The sequence below is a fragment of the Anolis carolinensis genome, unplaced genomic scaffold (genome assembly GCF_035594765.1).
Source record: "Anolis carolinensis isolate JA03-04 unplaced genomic scaffold, rAnoCar3.1.pri scaffold_14, whole genome shotgun sequence".
NCBI lineage: Eukaryota > Metazoa > Chordata > Lepidosauria > Squamata > Dactyloidae > Anolis > Anolis carolinensis.
Window position 1 is genome coordinate 7,682,098 of NW_026943825.1, and position 13,911 is coordinate 7,696,008.

Genomic DNA, 13,911 nt, shown 5'->3' on the forward strand with positions numbered 1-13,911 from the left:
ATGTATATATATAACCGCCCTGAGTCCCCTTCGGGGTGAGAAGGACAAAATATAAATGTCGCTAATAAATAAATAAATAAATAAATAAAAAACACTGCCTTATAGGCTTGAAAGCATAATTTTGTACTGTTTTAATACTCTGTTTTATTATGCCATTGTTACTATGTTTTGTTTTACTTTGCTATTGTATAAGCATTTTATTGGGTACTGTTGTGTGTCTTGTATGTATTTTGTGTTGTTTTATTGTAATTGTTTGGGCTTGGCCCCATGTTAGTCGCCCCGAGTCCCTTCGGGGACATGGAGGCAGGATACAAAAATAAAGTTTTTATTATTAAAAGTTATGAATATTCTAATATTCTTACAGTATTCTAGAAACACCTTCCTGTCAGGTCAGAAGGAAAAAAAAACTAATCCCAGATATAGAATGGTTTCTTGCCATTTTATTGAGACAAAATTTGGGGCTTCAGAAACACACAAGAACAGAAAAATCTGATTATCTTAATTGTATAATACAGAGTACTTTTCTCTTGTATTCTGGTGTTGGAAATTATTGCTCTGTGAGCATGCATATGCACATGCACTCGCACACACAAACTGCATCAATGTGCTTTTTATGCATATCACTAAGGCTGGAAATAGTGTTGTAGTATCCATGTTGTTTCAAAGTTTAAGGGCCAAAACCCACTGGCTTTTTTGGGTTTGCACTCTTTCAGTCCCATCATGCTACAGTCAGCAAAGAAGAGCAAGGAAACCGAACATGAAGGCATTACAGAGAAATTTCTGGTCTCAGTGTGGGCTCAGTTTCCACCATTTCTACATCAGAGCAGCCTTCTAACTTTTCCTTCTTGTTCTTCTTTTCCCTTCTATTTTGAGCTTTGGTACTTGGAGCCGGTGAGGCGTCAACTGCAATAACGAGACAGAGAGAGAGAAGGGATTGAGCAGCCATTTTTTCATGCACTTTATTTTTTAAAATTATTTTATTAATTATTTGACAGAAACAATCTACTGTATAGAAGATAAGCCAAGTTTTTCAGCTCTTATTTATGAGCTGAAAAAGCCTCTCCCGGCTTATAATCGGGTCAAGGTCAAGGCCAGCAACAGAGCCTGCAGGCTATTGCTTGCAATATGTGATCTATTTCTCTCTTACCAGGACACAGACTACACTAAATAAGTCACCAAACCTATTTAAAACCGACTCAAAATGAACAATTGAGTCTCCTTGATCCCATCAACCTGGAATCAGTCTTCCCTGTGCCTCATCAGAGCACAGACTGACTGACTTTTTCAAACTCTGCACTTCTTCAACTAAAAGGCAGTTGGCTCCGCCTACTTCTCCACGGCAACCAGCCTCTGAGCGCTGAGATGCAATAACTGTAATACTTACCCTTTTAAAACATAAACACACAATTAAACATAACATCTGTAAACCAAAATTCGTACTTCATTACACCCCCTTCTCTTGATTTAATCATAGAATCATAGAATAGTAGAGTTGGAAGAGACCTCATGGGCCATCCAGTCCAACCTCCTGCCAAGAAGCAGGAAATTGCATTCAAAGCACCCCCGACAGATGGCCATCCAGCTGCTTCAGCTCTTTAGATCACCACTACTCAAAACGCCTCCTTTCAAATACATTGGATTCCCAAAGTAAGAGAAGCAACTTCTTACCCTGCATGGTTATTTTTTCTTTGGTGGCATGGCTGATTTGCTTCAGCAGCTTCCTCTTCTTCTTCCCAGAGAGAGTAATATTGGCTCGTGCGCTCGATCTGGAAAGGAAGACAAAAAGTGCATCGAAGAAATGACTGGTGGCTCACTCATAGAATGCAATGGAAACCTACATCACTCATGAGATCTGTAGTTCAACATTTTGAGAGAGCACACATTGCCCTCCGCATACTTGAGAAACACCTGGTGTAACTTAGCTCTCATTTTCCTTTTACTAGCTATCGATCTCTAAAACCCAAAAACATTTATTTATATTATTATTTATACAGTTCACCTTATTCAGTCTGTTTTTAACTTGTGTTTTAATTATGTTATTAAGTTTGCTATTTTTACCTGTATGTGCAAATGTCTGTTTTATAATTGCATATGTTTCTGTACATCTGATGTGTTTTATATTGTTACTGTTTTTATCTGGGTTCGACCCTTGTAAGCCGCCCCGAGTCCCTTCGGGGAGATGGAGGCAGTGTATAAATTATTATTATTATTATTATTATTATGACACAGTAAACAAGATAGATATGCTGAATTTCGTATCACAAAATCGCAAGTCGAACACTTCCCAAGTGTCTAGGACTGTGCGATGTATTTTCGGATGATGCGCGCAGATCCCAGCAGGGTGGCCTTTTGCAGCTGGCAGATAGTAATTTTGTCAATGTCTATTGTTTCCAAATGCCGGCTGAGATCTTTTGGTGTGCCCATCACCACCGGGACCACCTGCACTGGTTTCTGCCAGAGTCTTTGAAGTTCAATCTTGAGGTCCTGATAGCGGCTGAGTTTTTCCTGTTGTTTTTCGTCAATGCGACTGTCACCTGGGATGGCGACATCAATGATCCAAACCTTTTTCTTTTCCACAACTGTGATGTCTGGTGTGTTGTGTTCCAGAACTTTGTCAGTCTGGTTTCGGAAGTCCCACAGTATCTTTGCGTGCTCATTTTCCAATACTTTAATAATATTTTAATACTTATTATTATTATTATTATTATTATTAGAGTCTGCACAACCTCACCCTTACTTCCATCTTGTCTCCTGTGCCATAGCAACATGCTATGCTAATTTTATACACACACACACATATAAATATATAATATATTGTATATACATATAATCTATATATATATAAGGGTAATGAAATTTCGGCCTAGGACAAAACAACAAAACTACACATCCCAGAAACACTAAACTTGGCAGCACAACCCCTCATCCATGCCTCTATGTTCATACAACAAACAGCTCCAGCTACTCCAGAAAACAGCCAGGTTTTGAGACTGCAAGGCTATTCACTGCTATTCCACCTGGCCAACAAAGGATTCCCATAAGCCACAGCAACGCGTGGCCGGGCAAAGCTAGTCTATAAAAGGATAAAAAAAATTCGGCCTAGGACAAAACAACAAAACTACACATCCCAGAAACACTAAACTTGGCAACACAACCCCTCATCCATGCCTCTACGTTCATACAACAAAAAGAAAAGAAAAATAAAGCCCTAATTAGAGGGAGAGGAATAATTGTTTTTTATCCAATTGCTGCCAGTTAGAAGGCTAAGCTCTGCCCACTTGGTCTCCTAGCAACCCACTCAGCCCAGGGGACAGGCAGTTAGGCCTCAGGCCTCTTCCACACTGCCTATAAGATACATATTATCAGATTTTAACTGGATTATATGGCAGTGTGGACTCAAGGCCCTTCCACACAACGTATAAATACTATACACTACTACACAGGGACATAGACTACCCTCAGCACTTTCACAGTACACAAACAACCAAATGCATACTAAACATAAAGACAACCATACAACAGACATTCAATACCACCACTACCTCAACAAGTTCTCACCAACACCACCAGACAACGCCACAGCAACGCGTGGCCGGGCACAGCTAGTATTGATAATAATATATATATAGAAGAAAGAAAGAAGAAAGATAGATAACTCACGATCGCTTCTTTAGGTGGTGAGAAGTGATGAGGTCTTTGTCTGCCACGGCTGCGACAATCCGGTGTTTTTTCCTCTTCTGTTTGCTCAAGACACGCCGCCTCTTGCAAACGTTTTTGCGCAGCTCCTAAAGAAATGCACACAAAGGTGGAAAAAAAAGCTTTTCAAATATACAACTTTTGCAGCTACACTATGAAATCAATGCAGCTTGATGCCACTTTGAGCTGTCTTGTCTCAATGCTATGGGTTCAGCCTTGAGTTGCTGTGAGCTTTCCAGGCTGTATGGCCACGTTCCAGAAGCATTCTCTCCTGACGTTTCGCCCACATCTATGGCAGGCATCCCCAGAGGTTGTGAGATCTGTTGGAAACGAGGCAAGTGGGGGTTTATAGATCTGTGGAATGATGTCCAGGGTGGGAGAAAGAACTCTAGTCTCTTGGAAAGTGTGAATGTTGCAATTGGCCACCTTGATTAGCAAATGAATGGCCTTGCAGCTTCAAAGCCTGGCTGCTTCCTGCCTGGGGGAATCCTTTCCTTCCCAACCAGGCTCGTGGGAGCCGAAGCCCAAAACACCCGGAGGGAAGGCCCAGGTTTGCCCATGCCTTGTCTACACTGTGCATTGAATGGCCTTGCAGCTTCAAAGCCTGGCTGCTTCCTGCCTGGTGGAATCCTTTCCTTACCGAACAAGGCTCGTGGGAGCCGAAGCCCAAAACACCCAGAGGAAAGGCCCAGGTTTGCCCATGCCTTGTCTACACCGTGCATTGAATGGCCTTGCAGCTTCAAAGCCTGGCTGCTTCCTGCCCAGGGGAATCCTTTCCTTCCCAACCAGGCTCGTGGGAGCCGAAGTCCAAAATACCCAGAGGGTGTTTTAAAAAATCATGTGTTTTATAATGACTGTGATTTTATTTTATGCCTTTTAATTTTATTTGTGTGTTTTTTTTTGTATTTGATACCACTGTATGCTTGTTTTATATCTGTGAGCTGCCCCGAGTCCCTCTGGAGAGATGGTGGCGGGGTATCAAAATAAATTATTATTATTATTTATTATTATTATTAATTATTATTATTATTATTACTCAAACCACCCGAGACCTACTTGCCTTTCGGAAAGCCTGCAAAACCTTGCTCTTCTGACAAGCTTTCAATGGGTGAAAAACTCGGGGCTGTGTCTGTTTTTATTGTTGCTTTTATTGTTGTTTTTTTATTGTTATTTTAAACTAAGTTTATTGTTTGAGAAACTGCAAGTTGCTTCTGGAGTGAGAGAATTGGCCGTCTGCAAGGACATTGCCCAGGGGACGCCCGGATGTTTTTACCATCCTTGTGGGAGGCTTCTCTCATGTCCCCAGATGGAGCTGGAGCTGATAGAGGGAGCTCATCCGCACTCTCCCCGGGTGGGATTCGAACCTGGCAGCTTTCAGATCAGCAACCCAACCTTCAAGTCACAAGGCTTTAATCCAATATGCCACCGGGGACTCCGTTGGGAGGTGTTAGCTGGCCCTGACTGTTTCCTGTCTGGAATTTATTTATTTATTTATTTACAATACTTATATCCCGCCCTTCTTACCCATAGGGGACTCAGGGCGGCTTACAATAAAACACAATATAAAAATATTACAGACAATTCAATCAGTTAAAATTAAATACGTTAAACATTGATAAAAAATAAAACATTGATATACATATATATATACACAATATAATTTACAATAATATATAATAATTATAACATATTGTATATACATATAATCATAATATTATATTGTAATACAATATAATACTAATAATACAATATAATAATATTAATTTATCTATATATATAAAAGAGTGATGGTATCATGGCGACCCACAAAACAACAAAACTACGGGCCCTCCAACCTCGAAATTTGACAACACAACCCATCATCCATGCCTCTAGGTTGATACAACAAAAAGAAAAGAAAAATAGTCCTAATTAGAGAGAATAATTGCTTTTATTCAATTACTGCCAGTTAGAAGGCTAAGCTCCTCCAACTTGGTCTCCTAGCAACCCAATAAAAAATAATTAAAAACACTAAAAAATTAATACAATAAAATACTATAATAACAGAAAATAACTAAAAATAATACAAGAAAATAATAAAATATAATAAATAAAAATATAACTTACAATAAAATTAATAAAAAATGCAAATAAAGTCAAATAAAAATTACACAACAATTTTTAACCAATACCACCACCACTTTGCCACAGCAACACGTGGCCGGGCACAGCTAGTATATTATATTTTACATGTAATATTACTTATAATATTACAATATATTGATACAGTACAATATAGTAATTTATTACCAGTATTGCACTATGCTAATAATATAATATTGTATGTAAATTTAATTTGTAAGCTGCTCTGAGTCCCCTTCGGGGTAAGAAGGGCGGCATATAAATGTAGCAAATAAATAAAACTGTAATTTAATATTACTAATATTACAATATATTGATACAGTACAATATAGTAATTTATTGCCAGTATAGTACTATGCTAATATAATATTGTATATAAATTTAATTTGTAAGCCGCTCTGAGTCCCCTTCGGGGTGAGAAGGGCGGCATATAAATGTAGCAAATAAATAAAACTGTTATTTAATATTACTAATAATATTACAATATATTGATACAGTACAATATAGTAATTTATTGCCAGTATAGTACTATGCTAATATAATATTGTATGTAAATTTAATTTGTAAGCCGCTCTGAGTCCCCTTCGGGGTGAGAAGGGCAGCATATAAATGTAGCAAATAAATAAAACTGTTATTTAATATTACTAATAATATTACAATATATTGATACAGTACAATATAGTAATTTATTACCAGTATTGCACTATGCTAATAATATAATATTGTATGTAAATTTAATTTGTAAGCCGCTCTGAGTCCCCTTCGGGGTGAGAAGGGCGGCATATAAATGTAGCAAATAAATAAAACTGTTATTTAATATTACTAATAATATTACAATATATTGATACAGTACAATATAGTAATTTATTGCCAGTATGGTACTATGCTAATATAATATTGTATGTAAATTTAATTTGTAAGCCGCTCTGAGTCCCCTTCGGGGTGAGAAGGGCGGCATATAAATGTAGCAAATAAATAAATAAATAAAAATCTATATATATGAAAGAGTAATGGCATCAGGGCAGTGGACAAAACAACAAAAGTACAGGCCCCCCAACCTCAAAATTTGACAACACAACCCATCATCCACGGCACTAGGTTGATACAACAAAAAGAAAAGAAAAATAAAGTCCTAATTAGAGAGAGAGGAATAATTGTTTTTATCCAATTGTTGCCAGTTAGAGTGCTAAGCTCCGCCCACTTGGTTTCCTAGCAACCTACTCAGCTCACGGGACAGGCACAGTTAGGCCTTACTTAGGCCTCTTCCATAGATTATCTGATTTTAACTGGATTAAATGGCAGTGAAGACTCAAGGCCCTTCCACACAGCTATATTACCCATTTATAATCTTATATTATCTGCTTTGAACTGGATTATCTTGAGTCCACACTGCCAGATAATTCACTTCAGTGTGCATTTTATACAGCTGTGAAAAAGGGGCCTCAGATAATCCAGTTCTGAGCAGATATAAGATTATAAATATACAGTAGAGTCTCACTTATCCAACATAAACAGGCCGGCAGAACGTTGGATAAGTGAATATGTTGGATAATAAGAAGAGATTCAGAAAAAGCCTATTAAACATCAAATTAGGTAATGATTATACAAATGAAGCACCAAATATCATGTTATACAACAAATCTGACAGAAAATGTAGTTCAATACTCAGTAATGCTATGTTGTAATTACTGTATTTACAAATTTAGCACCAAAATATCACAATGAATTTAAAACACTGACTACAAAACATTGACTACTAAAAGGCAGACTGCGTTGGATAATCCAGAACTTTGGATAAGTGAATGTTGGATAAGTGAGATTCTACTGTAATATGAAATAATTACTGTGGTAATCCAGAACAACCCAATTCTGCCATGGAGGACACAATCCAAGCACTCCCAACAGATGGCCACCCAGCCTCTCAATACTAATACTACTACTACTAATAATGATAACATCATACAATCCTAAGGTTTGGAGTTACCCCTAAGGGTCATCCAGATCAACTTCCTTCTACCATGCAGGAGGACACAATCTAAGCGCTCCTGACAGATGGCCATCCAGCCTCTACATCAAGGGTCCCCAAACTTTTTAAACAGGGGGCCAGTTCATGATCCTTCGGACCGTTGGAGGGCCGGACTATAGTTGGCCACCGAGCAACAACAACAACAACAATAATAATAATAATAATAATAATAATAATAATAAATACAGCATATCTATCTTGTTTGCTGTGTCATACACTAAAATAACAACAACAACAACAACAGAAGCAGCAATAAAAAATAGGGTTGGAAGAGACCCTTTGGGCCATTGAGTCCAATCTCCTTCTGCCTTTGTGCACCGAAAGCACAAGCAAAGCACCCCTGACAGATGGACACCCAGCCTCAATTATTATTATTATTATTATTAATAATAATAATAATAATGAGGGTTGGAAGAGACCCCTTGGGCCATTAAGTCCAACCCCCTTTTGCCTTTGTGCACCAAAAGCACAAGCAAAGCACCACTGACAGATGGACACCCAGCCCCAATTATTATTATTATTAATAATAATAATAATAATAATAAAGAGGGTTGGAAGAGACCCCTTGGGCCATTAAGTCCAACCCCCTTTTGCCTTTGTGCACCAAAAGCACAAGCAAAGCACCACTGACAGATGGACACCCAGCCCCAATTATTATTATTATTAATAATAATAATAATAATAATAAAGAGGGTTGGAAGAGACCCCTTGGGCCATTAAGTCCAACCCCCTTTTGCCTTTGTGCACCAAAAGCACAAGCAAAGCACCACTGACAGATGGACACCCAGCCTCAATTATTATTATTATTAATAATAATAATAATAATAAAGAGGGTTGGAAGAGACCCCTTGGGCCATTAAGTCCAACCCCCTTTTGCCTTTCTGCACCAAAAGCACAAGCAAAGCACCCCTGACAGATGGTCACCCAGCCTCAATGTTAATAATAATAATAATAATAATAATAATAATAATAATAATGTGATTTTGTGATACGAAATCCAGCATATCTATCTTGTTTGCTGTGTCATAAAATATAATAATAATAATAATAATAATAATAATAATAATAATAATAATAATAATAAGGGTTGTAAGAGAAGAAGAGACCCCTTGGGTCATTTAGTCTAATCCCCTTCTGCCCTTGTGCCATGGGGGCCGGATAAATGGCTTTGATGGGCCGCATCCGGCCCCCGGGCCTTAGTTTGGGGACCCCTGCTCTACATAATAATGATGATGAAGAAGATGATAATAATAATAATAATAATAATAATAATAATAATAATAATAATAGAAGCATAGAATCCAAGAGTTTGGAGAGACTCCTAGGGGCCATCCAGCCCAACCCTTTCTACTATGCAGCTGGACACAACCCAAGCTTTCACAACACATGGACAACGTATAAATACTATACAATACTAAAGGTAAAGGTAAAGGTTTCCCCCTGACATTAAGTCCAGTCATGTCTGACTCTGGGGCCTGGTGCTCATCTCCATTTCTAAGCCGAAGAGCCGGCATTGTCCGTAGACACCTCTAAGGTCATGTGGCCGGCATGACTGCATGGAGCGCCCTTACTTTCCCGCCGGAGTGGTACCTATTAATCTACTCACATTTGCATGTTTTTGAACTGTTAGGTTGGCAGGAGCTGGAGCTAACAGCAGCCGCTCACGCCGCTCCCGGGGTTTGAACCAGGGACCTTTGTTCTCCGGCTCAGTGCTTTAACGCACTTCGCCACCGGGGCTCCTTATACAATACTACACAGGGACATAGACCCCCTCTACCCTCACCACTTTCACAGTACACAAATAACCAAATGCATACTAAACATAAAGACAACCATACAACAGACATTCAATACCACCACTACCTCAACAAGTTCTCACCAACACCACCAGACAACGCCACAGCAACGCATGGCCGGGCACAATTTCCCCGAAAATAAGACAGTGTCTTATATTAATTTTTGCTCCCAAAGATGTGCTAGGTCTTATTTTCAGGGGATGTCTTATTTTTCCATGAAGAAGAATTCACATTTATTGTTGAACAAACAAATGAACATTTATTCTATACTGTATGGTAGTTGTCTTCACAAACCAACATAACTAAACCTGACAAACTGTGACTCCTGTCAAGAATTTCTTGTTACTACCATTATTTTCATGTACAACTGGTATGTACATTTACCAATCCTGCATGCTATTGTGTTTTGTTTGGCGGGCGCCAGGCATGCTTCCAAACAAAAGCTTTGCTAGGTCTTACTTTCGGGGGAGGCCTTATATTTAGCAATTCAGCAAAACCTCTACTAGGCCTTATTTTTTGGGGATGTCTTATTTTCAGGGAAACAGGGTAGTATACATATAAATAAACAATTGGCGCATTTCGAGTCTGATAACTGGTCTGTCATTGAATTCTGGGATGGTCATAATAGATGGTGCTGTTATTGCTGGAATCCCCCAGTTTTCAGAGCCGTGGTTCTTTATTTGCTGTGCTAACACCTCCCACCTCAAACCAGGCAGGAAGCAGCCAGGCTTTGAAGCTGCGAGGCCATTCAATGCTAATCAAGGTAGCCAAGGGCAACATTTCAACAGACAAGAGTTCTTCCTCCCACCCTGGACATCATTCCACGGATATTATATAAACCCTCACAACCTCTGAGGATGCCTGCCATAGATGCGGGCGAAACGTCAGGAGAGAATGCTACTGGGATGTAGCCAGTCAGCTCAGAAAAGTCACAGCAACCCAGTGATTCCGGCCATGAAAGCCTTCCTTCGACAAGACACTGAATGAAGTCTCAATTACCGTCCGAGGCCGGTTGATTTTCCCCGTGGGCGCCATCGTGCCACCTGGTCTTCGGCTTCCGGTTCGGGGACCACGTGCATCGAAGATGGGAAACCTCCGTTGCAATTCTCACACTGGCCAGCAGGGGCGCGGATGAGCAGAGCCGGAGCGCCTCTCTCGTTTCCCAACCATTTCCACAAAAGGCCGGTTGGTGGCGCCCGAGAGCACGCCGAGAAAAAAAGTGGATTTCCCCACCAAAAAATACCAAAGATGTTGCAAATTAAAATAAAGCTGTACCCAAAATATTTTCTTCTGGGGATGCTTAACACTGAAAACGATAAAAACAAAGACATCTATATATATAAAAGAGTGACGGCATCACGGCAATTCACAAAACAACAAAAGTACAGGCCCCCCAACCTCAAAATTTGACAACACAACCCATCATCCACGCCTCAATGTTGATACAACAAAAAGAAAAGAAAAATAAAGTCCTAATTAGAGGGAGAGCAATAATTTTTTTTATCCAATTGCTGCCAGTTTAGAGGGCTAATCTCTGCCCACTTGGTTGCCTAGCAACCAAGGGACAGCCAGGTTTCAGTTAGGGGACAGGCAGATTTAGGCCTCACTTAGGCTTCTTCCACAGATTATCTGATTTTAACTAGATTATATGGCAGTGTAGACTCAAGGCCCTTCCACACAGCTATATAACCCATTTATAATCTTATATTATCTGCTTTAACTGGATTATCTTGACTCCGCACTACCATATAATCCACTTCAGTGTGCATTTTATACAGCTGTGAAGAAGGGGCCTCATATAATCCAGTTCTGAGCAGATAATATAAGATTATTAATATACAGTAGAGTCTCACTTATCCAACGTAAACAGGCCGGCAGGATAAGTGAATATGTTGGATAATAAGAAGGGATTCAGGAAAAGCCAATTAAACATCAAATTAGGTAATCGTTATACAAATTAAGCACCAAAACATCATATTATACAACAAATTTGACAGAAAAAGTAGTTCCATGCGCAGTAATGCTATGTAGTATTTACAGTAGAGTCTCACTTATCCAACACTCGCTTATCCAACGTTCTGGATTATCCAACACATTTTTGTAGTCAATGCTTTCAATATATCGTGATATTTTGGTGCTAAATTCATAAATCCAGTAATTTCTACATAGAATTACTGTGTATTGAACTACTTTTTCTTCCAAATTTGTTGTCTAACATGATGTTTTGGTCCTTAATTTGTGAAATCATAACTTAATTTGATGTTTAATAGGCCTTTCCTTAATCCCTCCTTATTATCCAACATATTCGCTTATCCAACATTCTGCCGGTCCGTTTATGTTGGATAAGTGAGACTCTACTGTACTGTATTTACAAATTTACCACTAAAATATCACAATGAATTTAAAACACTGACTACAAAAACATTGATTATGAAAAGGCAGACTGCGTTGGATAATCCAGAACATAAGCGAATGTTGGATAAGTGAGATTCTTCTTTAATATGAAATAATTACTGGGATAGAATAATGCAGAACAATATAATCTGCTGAACTTCTGGACTGAAAGGCCGCAGGTTTGAATTGGGGGAGTGGAGAGAGCCCCCACTGTTAGCCCCAGCTTCTGCCAACCCAGAAGTTCGAAAACATGCAAATGTGAGTGCATCAATAGGTACTGCTCCGGCGGGAAGGAAACGCCGCTCCATGCAGTCATCCCACATGACCTTGGAGGAGTCTACGGACAACGCCGGCTCTTCGGCTTAGAAATGGAGATGAGCACCAACCTCCAGAGTCGGTCACGACTGGACTTAATGTCTGGGGAAAACCTTTACCCTTGACCTTAACTACCACCAATTCCTCAATACTTTATTTCCCAGACCACCAGACTTCGCCACAGCAACCCGTGGCCGGGCACAGTTAGTTCTTTCTAATTATCTTACTACGGTGGCAAGAATGATATACGCCAAATATTGGAAAAAGAAAGAAACCCCCGAGTTAAGCTGCTGGTTAAATAAGGTGCTGGAAATAATGAATATGGATAAACTGACATATTTATTAAAAAATAATCACAGTATACCAAAAAAGCAAACAAACTGGGAATTGATAAAAAATTATTTGAGAGAAGAGAAAATTAAGGTGTTAATTTAAATAGATGTTTTGTTGATATAGACTGAATGCAAGAAGATGCTGACACTAAAGGGAAAAAGAAATAAGAAAAAGAAATCAATTTTTTAAAGTAACTGTGTAAGAGATGGAAGTCAATGTACATATATATGTGTGTGTGTGTGTTTTCTGTTTTCTCCCCCTCTGTTTTTGTCGTATCTAGTATTTCTCATTTTCATTTTTTTAAATTTTTATTCCCTTTCTCCCTTATTTCTCTTCCCCTTTCACCTATCTCCTTCACCCCTCTTTCCTAAAAACACACTTGTTCTCACACTTTCACTGTGAATTTTATTTGAAATTTAATCGCATTTATTTATTTATTTATTTTAAAAGTGGATTTCCTTGTCAATTGAACAGGATGCTCTGGAAACTAGGACACAATGGAGCCAGGGATTCAAACAGCAGGAAACGAGATTCCATCCAATTAGGAGGAACTAAGTGTGGTTCAACACACATGAAAATCTGGAGGAGTCTCCTTCTCTGGAGGTTTTCTAATCAGAGGCTAGATGGCCATCTGTTGGGAGGGCTTTGATGGTGACCTTGGGAGCTGGCCCTTGGGAGTCTCTTCCAGTTCTGTGATTCTCGGCACCCGCTCCGTACATCCGCCTGGCATATCTCTTGAATGATAAATGATTCTTCCCCCCAGGCAGGCTTTGAAGCTGCAAGGCCAGTCAATGCTAATCAAGGTGACGGGACTAGTGATAGAATAAAGGGAAAATTGGATAGAACAATATCTAGATTGCTGTGACTTTTCTGACCAGTGCGGATTTAATAATGTAACTGAACTGCATTGGTGTAGATACATATACAGTAATGCTGCTCAATTCAATTAATAATAATAATAATAATAATAATAATAATAATAATAAAATACAGTAGAGTCTCACTTATCCAAGTTAAACGGGCCAGCAGAACCTTAGATAAGCGAATATCTTGGATAATAAGGAGGGATTAAGAAAAAAGCCTATTAAACATCAAATTAGGTTATGATTTTACAAATTAAGCACCAAAACATAATGTTTTACAACAAATTTGACAGAAAAAGCAGTTCAATACACAGTAATGTTATGTTGTAATTTACGAATCTAGCACCAAAATATCACGATATATTGA

General features: G+C 38.9%; 1 protein-coding gene across 1 annotated transcript; it reads right to left on the bottom strand.

Moving 5' to 3' along the window:
* Window positions 1–425: 425 nt before the first annotated feature.
* On the bottom strand, window positions 426–11,383 carry cunh11orf98 (chromosome unknown C11orf98 homolog). The gene is made up of 4 exons (XM_003229429.4): window positions 10,639–11,383; window positions 3,661–3,785; window positions 1,669–1,766; window positions 426–903 (listed from the first exon to the last, which is right to left on the bottom strand). The coding sequence occupies exons 1-4, from the start codon at window positions 10,672–10,674 to the stop codon at window positions 767–769; spliced, it is 396 nt and encodes a 131-aa protein (XP_003229477.2). The 5' UTR covers window positions 10,675–11,383; the 3' UTR covers window positions 426–766.
* Window positions 11,384–13,911: the final 2,528 nt, after the last annotated feature.